A 23,964-nucleotide genomic window follows, 5' to 3' on the forward strand; every position below is an offset into this window, starting at 1 on the left:
AATGGTTGACATACTTGCTATAGAATTTTGTCTCATAGCCTGGTTTTCTGCCTGCAGTGCTAACAAACTATTACGAGCTATGGCCAGATCTTCTTTCATTAAAGCATTTGTGGTAGTCAATGACTCAACTTTGGCTTGTAAATTGGCCACAGTTGCACTAGTTAGGGTGTTTAGATTATTAAAAAAAACATATAAAATGACTTTTTGGTTGGGAGACTGAAATATGGGATTAACTTTATATTAACAAATTTGGTGTTCATAAAAAATTCGTCAAAGATTACGTTTCATAAAAAAATTGAAGAAGTTCGGTTTTTGTAAAAAAATATCGTCGAAATTCGATTTTCACTAAAGTTTGGAGTTGTTTGTTTTCTTTCTTGCTGCGCTACAAAAGGAAAGTATTCCTAAGAGCATAGTTTCAGCCTTTTTCAGTGATTCGTAGATGAGAAAAAGGCATGTGTCCATTTTGACCGATGAGTTTGGTGTGGTCACGAACTTTAAAAATAAGTTTTGTTTTCTTTTTCTATTCGTAATATTTAAAAACAAAGACAATATCCCATTGTAGAAATAAGATTTTTGTAGAACATTTTTTGTCGAAATTTGATTTTCATAGAGAATTTCATCGAAATTTAATTTTCATAGAAAACGTCGTCGAAATTGATTTTTTAGAAAATTTCGTCAAAATTTGTTTTTATAGAAAATTAAGTCCAAATATGACTTTTATCGAAAAATTCGTCGAAATTTGATTTTCATAGAAAATATCGTCGAAATATGATTTTAAAAGAAAATTTAGTCAAAATTTGATTTTAAACGAAAATTTTGTCGAATTTTTTTTTTTTTGGCTAAAAAGTCTTCTAACCAAAGACGAAACACGTCCCATAGTGGATGGTGTGTGTTGCTATCTTTGGCTTTCCTTTTCCATTTGCATCTCCGATCATTGAACTCGTCTCGAAAGAGAAACAAACAAAAATTAATTTGATTTTCATAAAAAATTTCGTCAAATTTGATTATCACAGAAAATTTCGTCGAAATTTTATTTTCAGAATATTTCGTCGAAATGTGATTTTCAAAGAAAATTTCGTCGTCGCTCAAAGGTGCTATTACATGACATGAGCTGTCTCTTTCTATATCCACAAACTTTCCTTACGTACGTCAAATCGAATAGAGCATACTCTACTCGGCATGTATCCTCATATGTTTTTTAATTTTTTTTATAGACATGTATGTTCAATGAAAAAAGAGCTCGCCTTAATCGAAAAAATCCATAATCCATTTTTCATACGTATCAGACGTTGTCTACAACTTTCAGAGTTGCCACTTTTGAAAAAGCACTTAAGCTTACCTTAAGAGCTGCCGGCAAGTGACAAATTGCAGTAGCATATACCCACAAAGGCTATAAAATAAGACACTTAGTATTTTGGGATAGTTGGTGGTTTCAATCGATACTACACATATATTAAAGTGGTTAATGAAGTGAAGCTGAAGATTTAGAGGCAGATATCTTCAAAGTTTTTGCAGCGACTAGCGGCAAGATCAACAAGCTAAATGCTTATCCTATCCTATAAGTCCAAGGCAAATATGTGCAGCAATAGCATGCAAGGCAGTGGTAGTACTATGCAATTTACAAAATCCAAGCTGATGCTCAGCACATGAAAATTCTCCAACAAGGCTTGGGAGGAGTAGTGCCTCGTGCGTCTAAGCTGCTAGCAGGAAAAACGAGCTGTACGATTTTCCTTTGTTCCAATGATTTCGAGAACCATAAGGGTGACCAAAGACAGGTTGAGGATCTTGATTGCGTACTCGACTTCCGGTACATCAATCCAGGTTCTTCGGCATCAATGGAGAGATTCCATATGGGCCCAGTGCCTGGGACAACTTGGGGCTATGGATGACAATCAATTATATCTTCGTAAACGCCAATTGGTAAAGGATGTTCATCTACTCGAAGATTACGTATGCGAAGCCCTATCACTCTCGGAATGCTCAATAAATTGACGGTTGAACAGCCTAGCACTTCTCTTCTGATCAGTCGCTGTTATGTTGCCAAATATGACTAAGTTCTATCATTCCCTCTGCTGGGATTCGAGAGTGACTTGAAAGTAGACCAAAGCTTACCAATACCGGCGCTTAAATTACAATGCTGTAAGGCTTTTAGCTATAAATCAAACATACGAGGGTTGCTATATAAATTTTTTCCCAAGTGTTGCCAAGTGCAATCTGACATTTCCATTGAAAAGATTAACATTTTCTAGCATAATCGTACTAAGTAGTTTCCAGTGTTTATTTCGCAAAAAAATGGAATTACTTCGTGAAAATTTTCTTACGACCATTTTTCACAACTTTCGAGTGCATTGATGAACTTAAATCTTTGTATGACGACGACAACCCATTCTATAGCAGTGTAAAAAAAGTTTATTGAATTTGAATTCAGTCCTGGTCGATGCCCGCACAAAGTCAAATTCCATGAAGGTCATCCAAAAACGGCTGTTGTACCAGAGAACCAAACTTATATATTATTCGATCGATCGATGTCTCTGAATTTCTTTCCAACACATACATCCGAAGGAGATGGTAACTGACATTCGATATTGACCAGATGGGATGACCAGTTTGCAGGAATATTAAACTCAAACATGGTTTTAAATACCATAGACCTGGATTAGATTAATAGATGGAAACTTTTGACTCTTGTGTCCCTTTCAGGATCTGGCGTTTATGTTGGATTTACCAGGTCTTAAGCCACAAAGTTATCTCATAAACTTATTGAGTTTAGATAATTGTGTCCCACACAATAAGACTTATTCCCTTGTAATTGGTACGTATATTTTTGCCTCACTTCTTGTGCACTGGGTATATATAGTAAGCTTAAGGTTCCATTATCAGGTACATTTTACCAGAAGGCACCACATATACATTGTTGTTATTGAAGCCACACTTCCAGGTGTAGGTGGCGATCCTCGCCAATCTCCTGTTCAAACTTGTTCGGTCTGTTGTCAATTTTAAAGGACTTCGTAACTATTTTCTTTGTTTTTTTGGGTTTCCTGTGAGTTTGAGCTACCAAATCATCGATCCAGGCTGCTATTGGAATGACCAATACCTCTAGGTATGGTGCATCTGGGATATTTCTGAAAAAAATCGATTCTGAACCTTCCCAAGGGAATGACGAAAAGACAGATTTTTGTACCGGCATAAACATTTGCAAAATACCCTATCCCGCAACAAAATTTTCTATGCATATACAACTATGACAAAAATGTTAGATATATTATACAAATGCTACCAATTTTTGTCACTATAACCCATATTTCAGTCTCCTTCTTAAATTTCAAAAAAAAAAAAATTTTTCAACTCACTTCAAATGCCTATTAAGCTCTTCAATATAATTTTTCTGATCTAATACCGCAATCATATTTCCCTGACCATTTGCATCGATTGCGGCCTGTTGTTGTTGACTATCCTCCTCATTGTCATTATTGCGTGAACTCGAACGTAGATAAAGGGAAAAATCTATAACACCTTGTTGTGAGTCTAAATCCTCTTCTTTAACACACAAATTACAATCGATAACATTAAGGCCCACCAAAATGCCCATAATTATAACAATCTATAATAAATAAATACCATAATCAAATAAATCACTTTCCACGTTGTAACAATGTAACAAACCTCATCACTCATCATTAGAGCATGCGGTTCATAATATTCAAATAGGGCATCTTCGCGATGTTCAATTAGAGCCTGCAGATAATCGGCCAATTTCTTTTGCATTAATGCTATGCGCAACCAGGCGCGTGCACGACCTATATGAGTACGCACTGTGGGTAGATCGCGTACACTTGCTGTTATATCTTGAGCTTCGGGACAATAGGTCTCAACACACTGCAAGAGATCCCATAGCTCTTTGCGTGGTCCCAATAAGCCCTATATGATGAAGAATGGTATAATTAGAGATGCTTCTTTTTTGTTGTAAGAAGGGATAGCCTTTAAAATTACCTTTTTTGTTCGCAAACCATGACCCAAAACATGTTCGATAACAATGAAGAAATGTTGTAATGGCAAATGATCCGAGTCCAGCATACGTCCATAGCGAACTGATTGTTCAAGTAACTCTTTAACCACTAATTTACATATATTCACCAAATTACTACGCTCTATTTCTGCCGGATCACGAGCTAAAATGTAATTTGTACAAGAAAATACCGAAGACGAAAATAATGAGAAAGTTCATAAAGAGTTGTGACGAAGTCTTTGGTATCGCAAGACGAGTATGTGTATTTTGTAAAGCATGTGAATGGGCAAATGTTATACGAAAAATCTTTGTAGTGCAATTCTTTAAATCCTTACGACAGAATTAACGATATTTGTCGGAAGTTGACGACATTTGTCTGTAAGTACTATTCTGTATTCAAATTTTACCGAAATTTGTCGGTATGAACTTTCGGTAACTACCGAAAATTATCGGTAAGTTAACAACCAAAAAAATTTTAGTCGTTAAGTTCAAACGACAATATTTGAACATTTTAAAAATTCTAAATTTTAAAGAGAAACAAGTAAAAGAACGTTAAGTTCGGCCGGGCCAATGTTATACATTCCTACTGGTAGAGTACAAATGTTACCAGCATTAGGAGGGGATAACCACCGCTGAAAATTTTGTGTGACGATCCCGCCAGGATATAGGAAAATATGCATTTATTAAGTCGGATCGTATTTGAATTATTTTAAACAATCAAATCGGGAGTTGGTTGCCGCTGATATGGTCTCAAGTAGTCATATAGGGGTATCGGTATTTGAGGGCACTAATATATGTTCCGTGCGGAGTTCCATGCTACTTCTCCCGTTGAACGCCTCCCCAGGTGGTGGATTGGGAATAGCTCATCCGATAAGACAAGTACCGTAGGAGAAAAATTTGCGGGGCAAACCAACAAGTTAGTAGTATAACATAGGGTGTCCCGCTTGCTCGAATACGCTCTCTATGGGTTCGTTCAAAAGGGTCGGCAGCGGATGAGCTAAAGGAAATGGCCAATGGTGTCGCTCGCAGATCTTCAGCAGATTCACCATCAAGGAAGCCCAGCCTAGTGTATACACGAATATGCGATATATGCTGGCACAGCAAGCCGAAAATGCAGCTAATATTGGAAACATGCGTGGTGCCTACGAGTCAGTAAAACAAATGAGCGGCAACAATATAAGGCCAACGGCAATAATTAAAAATGACGACGGTTCGGAATTAACAACACCTGAACAGCAATTAAAGCGATGGCACGGTTTCTTCAGCTCCGAAGGACCAGCAACCGAGGACTATAGCTCCAACCTTCTTAATCCCCCTGTGCTCCGAAACTCACGCAGGGATATATCTACGGCCTCACCCACCTGCGAAGAAATTGAGGCCGTTCTGGTCTAACTCAAAAACGGCAAATCAGCCGGGCCTGATAATATACCTGGTGAACTGTTGCGGTATGGGGCATACCTCATAGCTCAATCCATCTCCCACATTAATCAGGGAGTCGTGGGATACAAACGCTGTCCCCTACGGAATGGAAGAAGGGAATCATGGTCACAATCCCAAAGAAGGATTGTTGTTCTTGTCACATTTTCATATAGAGGTTGCGGTCCTCGTGAAGCTCCTTTAGGTGAGCAAGCTGATTCCGGTCCAAAGTACCGATCATCGCGGGAACAAGGTGACCATTGGTTATTTAAAGATGCCAATAACCTGCCTTGTCATATCGAGCATCATAGACACTCAGTCTTTGTGCAAGATCCGGTGACGCCTGGACTCTCCCCAAAACTTTCCGCACCATACCGCTGATTTTCCGCAACTGCCGTTGCAGCGATTCCGTATAGAGCATTCCACTATCCGCAATCGGTGAACGCGTCCGGTAGCTCGCAGCTAAGCTTCTCGTGACAGCAATGAAAACCACACAGATCGGACCTATATGTTCCAGTCGTGTAGTGCTCACTACTAACCCGTGACGGGCTCAAATAAGGGTGACCTCACCCACCGTAAGAACTGGAGGGGGATTAAATTGCTAAACGCAATAAATAAAGTGATAGCAAGTCTTCTTCTGCAGCGTATTTAGCCTGCACTTGACAGCATTTTGAGGAAGGAAGAGGGAGGCCCTGCGCATAATCATTGAACAGTCTGCAGAACTTAATATATCGACTTCGAGCGTGCCTTTTACAGAGTTTCGCGGAGTTCAATGTGGAGAACGCTGTTGAATAAGGGCATCCCTGAAAAAATATGGCCCATTTACAAATTTCCGCGACCTACACCGTTAAGGAGTACCTTTGCAATTTCATCCTTATTCGTTCGAACTCAATCGTGATTTCGACAGACGGACGGTCGGACAGACAGTGGTGCGTATAAAAAAAGTTCTCACCACTGAGTTAACACAATGTTTACAATACACATCGGATTACTTCTAACCTATTACTCGTCATGCTTTCCAAAGTTTCTTATGGCAATCCTTAATTTAAAAAATTGTCATATTTTTTCTTTCAAATCATTTTTTGAAACACCCTCTCATTTGCAAATCAAAATAAAATAAGTCAAAATAGAAATAAATTAAAAATAGAAAAAAATAAATGTATCTTAGAGAATATTTTTTACAAACGACTAAAAAGGAAAGGAAATGTTAAAAATTTTATTTACATTGATAACTATTATGATAATATATTGCAAGGCTGAGACATATGATTGGCTTATTCAAACGGTGGATCAAGATAAAAAAGATGGTGTTAGAGTTACTGCAGAAAACAATGGCGATTTCGGCAAAAAACAGCCAGATTCAATAAAAATCCTCGCAAAGGCAAATGAAAAGGATGCAAATGCTTTAAGGAATAAAAATAATAGAAAATATTTTAAACATGATATGCAGAATAACACAAATGTGGTGGCAGTGAATAAAAGAAAACTTAATACACAGAAAAAGATTTTCGCCACCTCTTCCAGTCTGTTGACTGCGATAGAAGATGAAAGTCCTCAGAATTGTAGTGACTATTTAAAAGAAAAAAATATAAGAAACATTTCTAAAAATCGTTGTGCGCCGAATGTATCAGACATTGAAAACTTTTTGGGGACCAACCTATTTGACAATGTTCCCAAAAAATGCTTTACCGCTGAAGATGTACAATTGCTTTTAATACGCAGAGATTTTGAGGTATGTTTTGACGATAAAAGATTTAAAAAGGGATAAAGAAATGACGAAAACAGAAACCATACGAAAGAATTTGTTAAGGATAATATATAAAATTAAACTCAAACTGTAACTCTCAAAAAAAAAGTTGAAACTTCTCTAACAAAAACAAATTAAATGTTTTCCATAAGGAAATTCTTTTCATATCGATTTCCAAAATGGTACAGCCAGACTTTTTATGCACTGATCGGGGACATGAGGGGCTTAAACACTGACAATTCGAACTCATGTTCATTCCCAGTTTAATTTTCGACTCTCTTTGTAATTGACTCTAGCTAGTTGATTCATAGCCTCATAGCGAGCTTTCAAGATACTATTTCGGTGTACTGAGAGAGTCATCTAAATAATGTCGAATGCAGAAACTGTAGCATATCGACTAGAAGCGAGGGAAATATTTTAGGTACACTGGCATAGAGCAATAATGTACGGGTATAAGGCTTACTATCTTACCTTAATCAAAAAAAAAAAAAACAAGTAAAAGCGTGCTGAGTTCGGCGGGCCGAATCTACCATGTATCGCATGTATCAAGTTCTATGTCCGGTATATCTTTATAGGCAACCTAAGCATAATGGATAAACATTTTCATACTATTTGAGCTATATTAGGTGATAGACCTATTCGGAACTTACATGCTTTGGATGTTGGTTATCATAGAAGAAGTCATTGTGCAAAATTTCAGCCGAATGGGATGTGAAATGATAGAGTTTTAAATAATAGGTTTTTTTTAAATAATGTCCAGAGGAGGTCATGGACCCTCCACGGTTCTAGATTATTTAATTTTTTTTCACGTAACCAACACGCAGTGGATGTCCCCTATATATGCAGTGCATTGTGTTGGCAATTAGGAAAGTTAAGGGTTGGAGGGGGGAAAGAGGGAGTAGTGTTCATTGATATTCGTCTTAAATTTCTGAACGTCAATGTCGGTGGGAAAGACATTAGCCGGAAGTCGATTCGAATGGTTCGGGCGAAAAATTAATTTTCTCGGTAATCCATGGTTCGGTCGACTGGCCAATCAATTACAAACGGGTATAAGTTCCTGGCAAGTAATTTCTAGTGAACATCCTAACGTCAGAGATAAGAAGACGCATATCCCTGGAACACACGCATTAACGATAGAGCAATACAACGCTACCCACATTCCGACGATATTTAAGAGAAGCTATAGAGTTGGATACCCTACTGTCCCCAATCAACACCATCGCTCTCCGTTGAACCCGGTCACGTAGCTCCAAGAATGATTTTGGAGCTCCTGCCCATATATGAGAGTTATATAAATATAGATATTGAGAAGATAAGAATTGGTGAAATATTTCTTGCACCCCTTAAGAAATCCCAAACACTTGGATACTTCTTTCGACACTTCGAAAACGTGTTTTGGCCAACGGACATCACAATGTATCTTCATGCCCAGAACATCAAGTGCATCTGTCTGCTCAATATCTATCATAATGCGCCTCCTGTCCACAATTTTTTGAGAACTGGGCCTATGGTCGAATGAATATGAATGACACAGACTACTGTCATCGGAAAATGAGTAGACTGGATTCGAAGTCTGGCCCAATAGATCGCCAATGAAAATAAGAAAAAGGGAAGGGGAAAGGACAGAGACATGTGGCACACCTGCGGTCATTGCATACTCATCGGATGAGAACCCATGAACAACAACTCGTATAGTGCGATCTCTAAAAAGCTCGATCGAACGAAGTTATTACCGACTCCAAAGGCGACAAGCTTAAATAAAAGTGCACCGTGACAGACCCCATATCCAGAGTCACGACCTTACTCTCACCAAACTGGTGGGTAGAGCGACTCCATCGTTCCGACAAAAATACCATTAGGTCTCCCATAGAGCGATTGCTGCGGAACCCATACTGTCTATCGCTAAGAAGGCCATTGGACTGTTAGTATTTGACAAGATGATGGTTAACCATATTCTCCAAAACCTTGGAGAGTGCGGAGCATATCGTAATTGGCCGGTAATTCACAGGGTTGTTCGCCCCACCTTTTTGGGGGATGGGCTGAACGTTCGCAACCTTCCATTACGACGGGAAAACTCTGGCACGGTAAACAAGCTTGAAAAGATTGTGTAGTGGACGAGCAAGCGTCGAAGAACACTTACAAAGGACAAGTGCTGATATACCGTCCGCGCCCGGAGATTTATTAACGTCGAGATCCGCAAGGACCCTTTTAACTTCATGTGTTCGAAAGAACCCCTTTTCCCGGCAAGGGATAACTCAAGAGCATAGAAATTACAGAAGAATTTTATTTCTCTCAAAATTTTATTTTTCTTTCTAAAAAATTAAATTTACAACAATAAAAATTACAAATGAAAGAAAGATACTCTTCTTGAAAGCTAAGACTACCGAAACCCTATATACGTACATGAAGCCATAGTTTCCTTCACAGGAAAGAAAATAATGGAAATTTCGAAAATTCAAACCACGCAAACAGCATGTCATTTATCTATATTTGCAAGCGCCAACCAGTCTATGTTCGAACCTCAAATTCTTTATCTGTGGATAACTTTGAGCACAACACAAACTGGAACTTTGAGATCTAATCTGTGTGGTGTTCATCGTTATCACGGCAAGCTTAGCTGGGAGGTACTGGGCGCGCTCACGTGTTGCGGATAGTGGAATGTTACATACGGAGTAGCTGCAACTGGAGTCGCAGACAGTCAACGGCATGGAGTGGAGTCTCAGTGAGGGACTGGGCGCAACCGGCTCTTGCTTAAAAACTGAGCCATTAATGCTCGTAATGACAAGGCGAGTTTTTGGTGACTTTATATAACTAACGCCATCATTGGTTCCAGCAGCGATCGGTCCTATGGACCGGAACCATCTTGCTCACCTATACGAGCCTGACGAGCATCGTACCTCAACATGAAAAATTGGCAACAGCAACAACAACCACTCCTAATGCTGGCGGCATTTGTGTAACAACTTATCGTTATCAAAGAGGTTTCGCTTTGAGGCACGTTGTTCGAACTCGAAGGTGCGTTATCATTGAGCTTAAACTTAAATCGGACACAACTCATTGATATGTGACAACTTTGCCCTTGTACCCTTATGGAATGTATTTGCTGTATGTACTTTTAAATCCATGTCATATAAGTACCATAACGGATACAAAATTTTTAGTTGTCCGCATATCCGCCATTGGAACTCGAGCTCCACGTTTGCATACCAAATTCGTACTCCCTAAAACCTTGAATTTTATACCCATGCTATGATCCAAATTCTTTATTAGGTTTGGGATTTGGACTACTATAAGGGAGCAAAAAAAATGGTTTGAAATGGTGTTTCCATCTTAGAAATGTGGCCGTTTTTAAAAAGAATGGGGTTGGTTCCGTTCCCTCTTTAGATTTAAAAAATGGGGTATCCTTTATTCAGGGTCCAAATTGTACATTCTGGCAAAATTTCATGGAAACGAGTTTAGCCGGTTTTATTGTGTATATATTTAATCGGCAAATGATGAGACATATAAGGTCTCCAGTATTAAAATCGGGAAATTGATATAAATGGGGCTCATATCGTTATATGGATCGACCAGAGTCTTCAGTGTGGGTGTTAGAAGACATTAATAGGCGTAGAGGATATTGGGTATCAAATATTCCGAGTGGCTTCGCCTTGCCAAAATGCAGTCCAATCTTGGCCCCACCTACATCTCAGTCGTAAACACTGACCTCCCCATGGTTGGTGTCACTTGGTATATCTTTCATTTATATCCGTTAACGATAGTGAGCTAACATGTTTCGCGAGTTTCCCATGCCTTGTCTGAGGAATCGGGCCTGTATCCTACCCTAAAAAATATTAAAAAAAAGAAGGAAGAGAAAGTCGGTGGATAAGAGGCTAGCTAAAAATCTCATAAATGTCTGATTCCTTTATAACAGTCGCATTTGTCACAATGCCCCAACGGAACAGAAGAACGAACCGATAAAGGATATGTTCAAAGAGCAAGAAAAAATATGAACGCTGCCCCGTGCAAGGCATTAAAATCGTGCTAGGAGTCTTTAATGCCAAAATAGGAAGGGAGAATATCTATCTATCCAACGGTTTAGCCTTCAAAAAGGAACGTCGATAATGGACTTAGCCGAATTGATAACGCCTCGACAAAAAGCTTGGTTGTTAGCAGCACCAGGTTTCAAAGTTCTAAAGTTTACAAGCTCACATGATTGTATTCAGATCAAGCAACGAGTGTTGTGGTCGATTAATGCCTTTTATCCAACGTGTAGGACGTATGATCGATCCAAGTAGCGAACATAAATAGATTTAGTTCATTGTTGCAGCCAAGTTTCGAATTTGCCTGAGGTTAGAGAGAGAGGAATATGATCTGACAAAACACTTAGGCTAAACATCGATAGACTGCAAACACAATACTTTTCTCGACTGACTCATTGACTGACTCTGCTTGAGAAGATTTTATTACTTGAATATGCATTCGCACTATTCAGAAGGTCGCCTATACCGACGACATCGATTTTATGGTTGGTTCGGCAGAAGTAATAACTGCAGCATTTGCAAAAATCCAAGAGGAGTCAGTTTAAATTGATTTGGCAATAAAACTAAAGATAAAACATAGTGAATGAACGCTCAAGATGCTCTGTAAACCTGGAGAGACAAAGAAAAACCTCTGCACCGCAGCAGTTAAGATACCAAATCACTTCTTGACAAACAAAAATTACACCATACAAAACACTCATAACACTCACGTTGTTTTATGGTTCCAAAGTATGGGTACTTGTGAAAGCAAACAACAGTGATTTTTGGATGAATCTGCATTGATGGAGTATATCGGTGTCTAATGAACCAGGGCTGGGTGGTCGATCAAAGCGGAGGTTTAAAGACTGAATCGGAGAATTAACCCGAAGTCGTTGTCCGGTTCGGAGTTTATCAGACTTGCTTTGCTTTGTGAACCCTGAGCCATATGACGACATTGAGCTGGTAAAGCGCTTCGTGAGCCTCTAGAAGAAGCAAGTCTTATCCGATTTAGCTTATTTTGCACAATGACGTCTTTTATTACATCCAAAATCCACTCCAAATACGGTATGAATCAGTTCATAACCTGATTTAGCTTCCATATAAATCGATTTCTCGGTTTGACAAGTGACGTTGGAATAGTTCTAAGATAAGGAAAAGTTTTTAGTTTTTGCTTATAAATAGATAGAACTTGGCAATTGAGATTCATGGCGGAAAGTACACAAGACTCGGCCCAGCCGAACTCCCATATAAATTTATTATAGATCGCATATAAATCGATTTCCCAGTTTGACAAGTGATGTTGCAATAGTTCTAGGACAAGGACAAGATTTTAGTTTTTTCTTATAAATAGATAGAACTTGGTAATTGCGATTCATGGCGGAAAGTATACAAGGCTCGGCCCAGGCGAACTCATTGCGCTTTTTCTTGTTATTTTTTATGTATTCTTATTTCGACTTACATTTCCTCTTTTCAGAGTCTCATACCAAAACAACTACCACATATCCTGCTAAATGATCAAATGCTAAACATTTTAATGGACTACTTCGAGAACTGTGGTCAATTAATCACAACAATGTCTACGGGGTCGTTAAAAAATTTAGCCCATAAAGCATTTTACGATACTATAGGAAGTTATTTAAATTTCTATGTGGTGCCAGTAGCAAAACATTCCTATTATGCTGGCATAGCAACTCTGGAAGCTGTGCAAAAAGTTTTGCAACTACATCAACAATGTCGTTATATACTCAACACAAATGGCAATGGTTGGAGGGGACCTATGAAAGATGTGCTCAATATATGTAGTATGCATAATATTCAACCACTGAAAATAGCAGAATATAAGGGAACTCTAAATCCCTGCAAAAATCTGGACATGATGAGTAATCATAATCATTTGGATAATGATAAAATGATCGTTTCTCTGCCCCGATTAGAACGAGGAGATGAAAATGATTATTTGGGTAACATATGGCTGCCGTTTAGACGTAAAAGAATTTTTGATTTAAGATCCCCCGAAACATCCTTTGTTATAGTGAAGTTCTATGAAACTTTAAGCAAATGTTATGGATTTGAAAAAGTCTCCCAGATTTTCTATAATCGAAAATTGTATGAATGGCTATTGGAGAATATTCAAAATCATTTGTCAGATGATATATTTTACCCAGGTTTGGGAGGGGTTTTGAAGCTTCAAGAGCATTTAAGAGGTTTTCAAAAGAGTGAAGGACAAAATTATCTCAAGGATAATAGAGCCTATGAAGATGATTACGATAATTATGTTAAAGGAAAGAAAATGAGCCGCAAGATAAATGATGAAAAGTCCCAGGAATTTTTGAATGTCTTGAAGAATTCCAATCGCTTTAAAGTCAATCATCAAATACTACCCAATGGACATTATGATAATGGCCTGGCAAGTTTTAGAGATAACCTAGAAAGTAATGGCGAAGAGCAAATAAAACATGAAAAAGCCATGGCAAATAATAAAAATGAAGAAATGGCAAAAGAAACATCTACAATTGTTCAAGAAACCGAATCAAATTTCCAAAAACCTACAATGGTCTATAATAACAAGAAAGAAGACCCTCATTTCAGAATAACACTCCGCCATCTCATAATCGTAGCCATATCTGTTCTTTTGGCTATTGTAGTCGCAATTATCTGCTGCCTCAAGTTAAAAAAGCGAAAGGGGAAGAAAACCAAAGAATCCCGACTACGAGAATATGCTGGAGGCAAAAAGCTACTAAACAATATCGCAGACGATGATGAAGAAATCGAATTACTAGACTCTCAATCAAAATCTGTATTGCCTGGTAATAACAACTCCAAGACTTTAAATCGTTACAAAACTTATCCTAGGCACACCAATAATTCTGCCAGCATTGCATCTTCATCGTCTTCTTCGCTAATGTGTCCATCGCCTGTAAAATGTTTTGGCAAAAAATCTACAAGACCTGCCATAATAGATACGACATTATTAGACTCCGAAGTGGAAGAGGTTAAAGATAGAAAAATTCCACAACCCACAAAAGCGGTAAAAATTAATGAAAACCCCACAAAAATGGTATCACTCAATGATAGAAGGAAGAATAGTGCATCGGCCAATGGCAAGACGAGAGTTTCAAAAGATATAAGAAAGAGTAATGTACAACATTTAGAAGTAAAAACTCAATAGAGGTTTAATTGCTGCGTATCTTCTCTTTTCCTTACAGAGTAACACCAGTTGGGAAACCACATATTCCACAAGATAGAAGGGGTCATTGACGCTATTGTTAATTTTTTTAACATTTTTCTCAAAAGTTTTAGATGGATTTTATTTAAAACTGTTTACCCAATTTATTTATTTTTTTTTTATTCTTTATTAGCAAATATTTATTTATTTAACACGAATTTCGAAATATGTATTTTTTTCTAAACAAATCAGGAGACGGAATTGAGATCGGAATATCACACTTACAAATGTAGGACGAGGAAATGTAACCATTTTCTAACTACAGTGACAGACAAATCTAAAGCCGGGCCTTATACCAGCCAGAAAAGTTGCTCTCAAAAACCCATACCCAAACTAAAACCATAGTAGACGATATGAGAGTTAGAGCATGTTTAGGTTTCTGGTTAAAACGAATTTTCCACGACAAATAAAAATTAAAAGTCGAATTTATCGAAACCCGGAGATTTCAAACGCTCTCTTTTGTAGGGATTTTTAGCACCATCCGCCGAAAAAGAATTGAGGAAATCGGACCATAAATGAAGTTTGGCAGCCCGAACAATTTTTCCAAATACCGAGGTTACTTAATTTAGGGCTCTGCCCTATGTCCGCCTATTACGCTGAACGCCTAGGTTCGAATCCTGGCGAGAAAATCAGAAAAAAATTTCAGCGGTGGATATCCTCTCCTAATGCTGTCGACATTTGTGAGGAACTATGCCATGTTAAAACTTCTCCCCAGAGAGGTGTCGCAATACGGCACGCCGTTCAGACTCATCTATAAAAGGCAGGTCCCTTATCATGGAGCCTAATATTTGACAGTGCTGAGTGATATGTTAGAAGGTTGTCCTAATTCCTTAGTGGAATGTTCATGGGCTAATTTGCCATTTGCATTTGCATCTCCATCCGTTCTCAAATGGCATAGTTTTTACTAGATTTTTTCGATTCTATCCCACTGTGCGACGAGACAAACGTAGACACCAAAATCCGTAAACAATGAGGTTTATCGAGGACTTGTCATTAAAGAATTTATGTTTAATGAAGCGTGGAGATTTTATGTCACCCGGAATTGATGGAATATTTCCGGCGTTACTGTAGTCTACCTGGCGCCCAACCTGGGACATTATTATTCTCAGTGTGCTTAGGTGGTGTTTATACCCAAGCCAAGCAAGACGAGTAATGTTGCACCAAAGGGCTATAGCCCTAGAAGCCTTACATGCTTTTTAATCAAACCCATGGAGCGTATAGTAGACACTATGACAAAGAGTTGGAAATCCAGTGGAAGAACGGTGGAGATCTCTTGCACGATTCTTGGCACCAGTAGAAGAATATTTCGTTAGCTGTTTGTATTGACATCGAGGAGGTATTAGCAATGTGAGGACCCGCGCACTGATCCAATCCTTAGAACAGTACCGGGTGGACAAGGTCCACCCCTATGACCCTATGACAGAAAGATAATGGAGAAAGTGACACAAGGCACGCCACAGGGGAGCATTATTGACCACTATAAGTAACCTATACAAATTCTTATAAAGTGTAGGGATTTGAATCAGCTATACAAAAATGCCTTGGAAATGGCATACGATTGAGCTATACCTAGGGATCTAAATGTTAATCCAGAGAAGACCGAAATCCGCCTTTGCACGAAGACGCTCCATGTTTTCTGAACAAAAGTGGTCTTGAACAGGAAACTGCACTGGTAGTGTCAGGAGCGTACTGAGAAGATTCACAGATGAGAGCCACGTCTACTATAGCACTGGATGTCCGACCTCATGACATACTGGTGAAGAATGAGTCACCCACTGCGATTATGAGACTTACTCGGCGCGGGATAAATGAGCATCACACGGACTGGAACTTTGAACTCCGATCTGTGTGGAGTACATTGTCATCACGAGAAGCTCAGCTGAGAGCTAACGGGTTGCGGATAGTGTAATGCTTCCTATACGGAGTAGTTGTAATTGAAGTCGAAGACAATCAGCGATATCGAAAGGATAGACCCAGGGAGGGGCCGGGCGGCATTGACCCTTGTTTAAATTCTGAGTGCTTGTGATACTCGATATGGCAGCAAGGCGAGTTATTGACGCCTTTAAATAACCAATGGCGATAACGTTACCACAGCGATCGGTCCTATAGACCGGAACGAACTTGCGCTATTTTAGAGCTATGAGAGTACAGGCGACAACTATGAGACTTAAGGCAATGGAAGAGTGGAAAGAAGATTGGAGCAGGTTATAGCATCACGGGATGCTATAATCAAGGCGACAATACGAAACCCCAATGAATTGGAGGAGGTTTTTCTTGATATCAAATGCGAGATACTGCTGCCAACGGCACGGTTTTGAATTGAGGGAACTCTGGTACTGCCATCTAATAGTTCATGCTAACGGGTGGATCAAAACTAGAGTGGGTCTGGGAGTCTACATTGAGGACCCAGGGACTGAGATCTGTGTCCGACTGCCTAATCATAACACGGTCCAGCCGGCGGAGATCCGGGCAATCATAGAATGCGTGAGGCAGGTTGATATTAAAGCGAGAAAGTCGGAAAGTCGGTCGGCTTCATTGCGGACAGGAAAAAGACCATAAGGTCTACAACAACCTTGACGGTGAGGTCACGGACGGTCTTGGAATGTAAAAAGGACATTAATGCTTTCTCTCTAAAGGAGCACTCATACAATGATGAAACGTTGAAGCATTACCTATGTCAATGTTCGACTTTCGCCGTTATCAGACTCCAGGTGGGGTCACAATATCAAACTTGAACCAACTTAGGGTCGTAGAATGGGGATTTTTGTGAGTTCCTACTCATTCCTGAAATTCCTGGCTTAGATTTTTTCGAAGTTACTTTTTAAGTCTTAAGAACGCACAACAATGCCGGTCACTGGTGCAATTCTAAATAGCGATTATGAGGATACAATAACGGAAACGAAACACATCATCCTACTTTCAGCACAAGAACAGCATTTGCCGCCATCACCACAAATATCAGCCTGAATGAGACACGACGCACGACACACTCTTTAATAACGTCATTGAGTCTGATCTCCCGAACTCGACAAAGGGGTTGATTATGCGGTAGACAGTCATGCGTAGAATTCAGAAACTCGAAGTCGAAATCCCGTAGAGTTAAAAAAGAGAAATCCTCAGAGGTGTTTTCTCAGGGGTTCAGACGCTAAATCACTCCCGAAGATTATAGGGTTGACCCTCCACAGCCTTGTCGCCAAACTGCGATAAGACAAAAAACAGTAACAAATTGCTCAAACGCAGCGCCAACGTACGCCGCAGGAGACAGACCTGTCAAAACCCAGCTCTAAGGACCACCACAGGCTGCCTATGATAGACAAACATTGACCATCAACAAGAAGAGACTAAGATTCTTAAAGTTAAAGATTAACACTCTAAAAGCCTTATACACCCGGAACAACAAAAGATGTTAGAAACTATAACTTTAAGAAAGTCAGCAATTTTATAAACCTCAATTCGACCGTGAACGAAACGAATGATGCCAGAATTGAAATAAAGCAAATAATTAGATGCTATTTTGGTTGTTCTAAGGTAGCACTTGGAGTGCTAAGAGGAAGATTCTCCATAACATCTATTGGCTGATCTTAGTTGATGAAGTATATCGGCGTTTTATGTTGCTTTTATTAAACGAATCAAATTACAACGGTTAAGTTGACCAGGTCATGTTATCAGAATTAAATCCCGGCTAGGAAATCATCAGAAAATCAATCTTATGGGATATGTATAAGGGGAAGACAAAGTGGAGAAGGGCATGTGGGACAATTAAATGTCAGAGATTGAAGACGAAGCGCAAAATATCGAGGCTCTTGGAAATATATTCTAAATTCGGATAAAGGACAAAGCGGCCTATGGCAGCTAACTAAGTCGTAAAGATGTGATTTAAAAATAATTATCGACAGTTAAGTGATGTGAGAAATCCTTAACCATGAATGATACAACTTAAAAATTACTAAGAAAAAAATTCCTTTGTCCTAATTATATAGCCTAAACTATACGACAGAAGTTAACCTGTTTAAAATACAAAAATAGTAACAAACAAAAAAGAAAACTAAAAATTAAGCATAGAAATTTTAGAAAAATATTAAAAAAATGAATTGAAAAAATTGCTCCAAATTCGAAACCAAAGAAAAGAGTTTGCAGTAAGAAGAATTTGTTGTTTTTTTTTGCACAAATAGAAAATATTATAAAAAGCAACCTACAAAGATTTGACCATTCATTCGAAGAGCCGTTGCCACCGCCACCACCAAAAACACCGACAAAGCCACTTTCACGTGCATGTGGTGCCGTAAGCATATTTGTTCTAAAAGCGTGCTCTTGTTCATCAACAAATAAACGTCGACCAGCAATAAAATTGTGTAAAGCAAATATACCATTATCCTCGAAAGCACCGCCGCTACCACCACCACCACCACCATACGAATGACGATCACCGGCCGAATAGCGTTTGTTCTTTTGCGAATGGCGTTGACCAAAGCCAGAGCCTCCTCCACCACTGTTGAGAGCACCCGATGAAGCACTAACCGGGGCGGGAGTACTATCAATGTCTTGCAGTTCCTTTAAGCATAACCATTCACCATCGACTGACACACGGAAATTGCATAAATAGATGGTGTCTTGAACACCACCAGAAATCTCCTCACTGGTGGTGGTAGTATTGTTGACGCCGCCGCTGCTGCTATTGGCATGTGAGGCCTTGGGCAAGGCAATTGTTGACGAATTCGAGCTGGCCCCGGTGGCAGATGTTAATGACGAATTGTTATTGTGATTTTCGGATTTCTGCAGCACTTGCTTCGTTGCTTGTTGTTTTGCACGCAGCTTTACTCCTGCTGTTGGAGTGGAATTGCCTAATTTCGAATTGGTGGTAGTATTCGTCGCCGTTATTGTCGATTGTTGTTGCATGGTTTTGTTGGTGAATGATGTCTTTGTAGTTGCAGCAACACTCTGTTGTGATGATTGTTTTTGTTTTTGCTGTTGGGCTGTCTGTTTGCTGCTGGTAACCACTTTACCACTTGTTGTTGTTGCTCTTGCAGTTCTGCCGCCAGTGACTGAGGTCGAGGAGGTCTTAACAACACCACCAGTTGTGGCAGTATTACTACTATTATTATTGTTGTTATTATTATTATTCACACTCAGCTTTTTCGTATCTTCGATCAACCCACGCATATTCACAGTTAATTATGTTTTATTCTTTCGGCTACTACTTGTTTTTAAGTTTCTACCTTTTGCTTATTTCTTACTGCATAAGAATATTTGCCAATTTGAAATTATCCCTATAAGCAAAAGGGGAACAACGCAATTTCCAGTTGCAGCTCTAAGCAGAAAAAGGATATAGGATGTGTTTTCTACTTCTTCTTCTTTTACTTATTCTCGTTGTTGTGCTTCCTCTTTGTGTGTCTCACATATATGTAGTATATTTTTAGGTACTTTTAAGAAACTTCCTAATGGTAAAAATAGAGAAGAGGAGAGTTGAGTTGAAAAAAACTAGCCAAATAAAAATTGATGTCATTTTCCAAAGTCAACAAACACACTAAGCAAGGAATTTTTTAAACAAATTTTAATTTTTTGCTTCTTAAGTATGACTTTTTGCTTTGTACAAGAGAAATTGCATTTTTTACCTTTTCGCTTTCTTACAGCAATATGCAATTTTTTTAGTATAATTTTAGGCGTCAGAATAGTTTTCTGCTTGCTTTAATGGTTGAAAAAACCTCAAAATTAACACGGAGGTATATCAAACACAAAAAGGTACATGCAACACAAAGAACTTAAATTTTACAATCTTTTTTTAACAGATTTTCTTTAAAAAAATTCACTGACTATTGTTTTTCACTGTATTAAATAATGATTTTTTCTTTATTTCTCTTGTTTATTTCACCAATATGTAACCACTACTGACTACTTGCTGCTGAATGTACTCATTTCATGCCTTTTTTCTTTGCAATGTTTCGCCGTTTCCTTTTTTGCCTCAGCTGCGTACGCGTGTGTGTGTTTAAGTTCGTGCTTCTCCCATGGTGAATAGCTGGTTGATTTCTTCGTCTGCCGTGTGTATATTGATTTTTTCTCCATTATTTTGTTATTCATGGTTGTATGGTGGTGCTACTAGCCGACTGACATTAAGCGAGGGCGTATCAATAAAAATCCACTGAGACCGACTAAAAACAACAGTGGCTAGCAAAAACATAACAGCAAGTGGTTGAATGACAGCCCTTTTATTGTATCAGCTGTTTGTTATGAGTTGTGAGATGATGGTGGTAGTTGTTTGAAGCAGTGGTGAGTTTTGAGGTATTAAAGGATATTTGTCATAACGGTTTAATTCATTAATGTGAGAATTGCAATAGTAATTAGAATTATTTTCAAAAAAATTAAAATAGATACCTATATAAAATAAATATTGAATATCCTGCAGGGCCTAATACCTATGGGCATTTTAATACAAACAAAATCGTTTTTTAAGTGGTCTTATAATCAAATTTACCATATTTGAGATTTGTTAAAAACGCATGTGCTTGTTAATAAAAACCTCAATATTGATGGAAAAACTGCGAAAAGTGTGTTACATTTGGTCGGGCCGAATTTTACGAGAGAGGATATCATCAATAATTGCGCTGCTATTCAAAAGACGAAGCTGACTAACACATGCCACTTGCCAAGTTGTCATGGCTACAATGCTGCATAAGAATTGCAAACGAGATGGAAGTGGGGGACTGAAATTCCAGGTGCAGTGTAAATCTTTCGTGCCTTCGGTTGACGATAGTAACGTTTACATACATTGACTAATGGGGTAGCAGTAAAGTCTGCAACTGCCGAGGTAGAGCTATAAACTCATACATACCTCCGGTTAGTAGCTGTGTCCCAGATTATAGGCCTTCTTCAGTCGCCCGCTGTCCGTCCAGAAGACTTGAATGCGCCTCATGATTTAATGCGTACTCTTTTAATTAACGATCAGAGGGAAATGAGTTTGGCAGAGCAGAGAGAAAACTTCAGGATTTGCATGTTGGGCGCGGATTCCACCCACCATAATTTCATTGTGCAGCCTGTTCTATTGCATGACGCCATACCATTTCATTATAAACAGATTACCTCTCCATAATTATATGATAATCGGTAACATCCGACTTTAAGACCCCCGATGTTTATATATCAATCAAAAGAAAGCCAATTGAAATGGCTCAGAAAGTACACCAGTCGCTGCTTCAATAAACTACAACCTTTTTCAGATTTTCGTGTTGCTGAGAAGATATTCCGAGATATTATACCCCAGGTAAGAGCACTCAAACTTAAACGCCCGCATTGGTAAACTGTGGTCTACTGCCAAGTCGTGCCGTGTTGATTAAGCTCGGGCGGTACCGGCTCTTGCACAAATACTGAGTGCCTATGATGCTCGGTATGACAAGGCGAGTTATTGGCGTCTTTAAATAACCAATGGCCAACTTGTTCCCGAGGCGATCAGTCCTTTGGACCGGAAAGTACTTCCTCACCTATAGAAGCTTGACGCGGATCGCTACCTTCAAATGCAATGTGGCTACAACAACAACACGATGAACACCACATGGATCAGAGCTCAAAGTTTGAGGTTGTGTGGTGCTCATAGCCATCCCGCGTCGGGCAATATATGTGGCCTGCTTGTAACTACAAATCACACATCACTTGATCCTTTAGCCAATCTTTCTCAAATCATTACCAGATTCATTTAGACGCAACTCACCTAAATTGAACAGTTCCTAGATCTGCGAAAATATATAATACCTTGTAACTAGAGACCACGACACACACATCACCTTTTCATTTCCCTAGACAATCCTACCCAACTACATACCCGATTCCTCTGGATGTAAACTACCCCATTTGCAGGGTTCCTAGATCAAGATATTTATCAAAAACCAATTAACAAATAAAAGATGATGACACAACATATCGTATGGCAGCCGGTTGTACGCACCGGATTGACCCGATGGAGTCCTTCATCGGCATGGGCTGCGACTCAGTGTACAACACACTGCTACAAAAACAACAACACAACATTGTTACAGTAGCAAAGACTAGCACATATCGAATGGGAATAACAAATTTGGACACCGGTCCCAAGCTTTCTATATATTAGCCCGCTGCGGGCAGCAACTTGTTCTATACCCAAATTGCGAAGTGACTTCCATAGATAGTACTTCACTCCTCAACAAGATATAAATCCCTACCAATTTTTTGGTAGATACAAATAAACCTATACAGTGATAAGAATCTTGTAAGATTTGGCGTTGATTGTAAGCGAATGCATTAAAAATATCTAGGACAAAGGTACACCGTAGAATTGGAATTTTGCTAGGTTTATATCGCTTAAAACAGGAACAATCCCAAAACATTTTCATCCACTTCATGTATCTTAAAAATGATAATGGATAATTGTGACTGCGCAACAGTATAGAATTTCTTTTAAATCCTATAGCTTCAATGCGTTCCTAAGTTATATTCTGTCTAGATTAGGTTATCATGATTTAATTAAATCGTCTGACGTAAATTGAAATTATCTTGTACAATTTTTCACGAAAATTCTCCATCAAATTAAACGGGAATCTTTAAAAGTCAAAATTTTTCAGCGGTAAGGACGTTTTGTGCAGATACGTTATAGAAGCAAATTATTTTTTCTGATTTTTTGTCACATAAATAACAAACATTTTTAATTTTTATTTGTAATTTAAAATTTTCATTTGCATATGTTGCTATTTATGAAAGTTATGCATAGACTCCATTTGAATTTTTCGCCGCCCTTTGTTTCACAAAACCAAATATGAATTGCAACATATAGGTACAAACATTGTTGGCAAGGTAGCAATTTTTATATACATTAATATTGGTTTTATTTTCTTGTAAAGTACCTTCCTTATTTACATATAAACAAATTTAACCAAATATTTGCATATACAAATGTACTTTAGAATCTAAAAACAAAACTAGTTCCCCATATCTGTAAATTAATTGGTTTTTTGTTTCTCTTATGGCCTCCAAAGTGTCGACCCCAATCCATATCATAATTGCCTCGAATTAAGGCCATTACCTATCAAAGAATGACTATAAAATAAATTGGAATTAACTCACCGGGCTTTCGTTTTTTTACAGGAGTTGAAACCTGAGACGTTGATGCTGATGAAGCTTCAGAAGCCTGATGCTGGCTTGTGCCCAGAACAGCTCCGGATGCTGCTGAAGCTGCATTAGATACCATAGCACTCAATTGAGAGGATAAACTTTCGGTGCGTCGAAATGTATCACGCAGTCGATTCAACGAAGACAGCGAAGGAGAATGTGGCAATATATTCGCTGAGGAATCTTCACTTTCCTGGCGCAATAAAAGCGATTTTCTGGAGGACATAATTCACAGCTGTGTGCTAAAACCAAAAAATTTCAATTGTTGTTGTTTGTGGTAATGGGGTCTGCGAGATTGTCTATTATTCCGTATGATTTGGGCGGAAAATGCACTAAACTTTACTTTATTTTATAATACATTAATTAAAAACTTTTTTAAAATACTTTTGGAAAACACGGGACTATTTTTACCCTTTCGGTGTTATTTTTTTTAAAACAG

General features: G+C 38.6%; 2 protein-coding genes across 9 annotated transcripts in view; one reads left to right on the top strand and one right to left on the bottom strand.

Moving 5' to 3' along the window:
* Window positions 1-23,751, bottom strand: part of LOC106086795 (protein RUFY3) — a 42,843-nt gene extending 19,092 nt beyond the window's left edge. For 3 of the 6 annotated variants that reach the window (XM_013251601.2, XM_013251603.2, XM_059362877.1), the window contains exons 1-6: window positions 20,009-20,366; window positions 18,593-19,831; window positions 3,991-4,169; window positions 3,664-3,918; window positions 3,351-3,601; window positions 15-157 (exon numbers count right to left, since the gene is read on the bottom strand). In XM_013251601.2, the coding sequence (XP_013107055.2) occupies window positions 15-157; window positions 3,351-3,601; window positions 3,664-3,918; window positions 3,991-4,169; window positions 18,593-19,556 (1,792 nt within the window). In that variant the 5' untranslated portion in view covers window positions 19,557-19,831; window positions 20,009-20,366. Of the gene's footprint in view, window positions 1-14; window positions 158-3,350; window positions 3,602-3,663; window positions 3,919-3,990; window positions 4,170-18,592; window positions 19,832-20,008; window positions 20,367-23,480 lie in introns of those variants that run through there. The other 3 variants (XM_013251602.2, XM_013251605.2, XM_013251604.2) reach the window with 2 other exon arrangements.
* LOC106086796 (uncharacterized) lies at window positions 6,521-14,554 on the top strand. Of its 3 annotated transcripts, none has more exons than XM_013251606.2 (3): window positions 6,521-7,154; window positions 12,645-14,309; window positions 14,377-14,554. In XM_013251606.2, the coding sequence occupies exons 1-3, from the start codon at window positions 6,627-6,629 to the stop codon at window positions 14,413-14,415; spliced, it is 2,232 nt and encodes a 743-aa protein (XP_013107060.2). In that variant the 5' UTR covers window positions 6,521-6,626; the 3' UTR covers window positions 14,416-14,554. The 3 variants fall into 3 exon arrangements, with proteins under 3 accessions (XP_013107060.2, XP_013107061.2, XP_013107062.2); XM_013251607.2 differs by having other exon boundaries at window positions 12,645-14,304; XM_013251608.2 differs by lacking the exon at window positions 6,521-7,154 and adding an exon at window positions 11,620-11,726.
* Window positions 23,752-23,964: the final 213 nt, after the last annotated feature.

The sequence above is a fragment of the Stomoxys calcitrans genome, chromosome 2 (assembly GCF_963082655.1).
Source record: "Stomoxys calcitrans chromosome 2, idStoCalc2.1, whole genome shotgun sequence".
Lineage (NCBI taxonomy): Eukaryota > Metazoa > Arthropoda > Insecta > Diptera > Muscidae > Stomoxys > Stomoxys calcitrans.

What these genes read in the sequence shown, in the direction of transcription:
- LOC106086796 (XM_013251606.2), top strand. Translation starts at nt 6,627, where the DNA reads ATGTTAAAAATTTTATTTACATTGATAACTATTATGATAATATATTGC. An exon ending in TAATACGCAGAGATTTTGAG is followed by an intron (nt 7,155 to 12,644) that starts GTATGTTTTGAC and finishes TCCTCTTTTCAG; the next exon opens with AGTCTCATACCAAAACAACT. An exon ending in AAGATATAAGAAAGAGTAAT is followed by an intron (nt 14,310 to 14,376) that starts GTACAACATTTA and finishes TTTTCCTTACAG; the next exon opens with AGTAACACCAGTTGGGAAAC.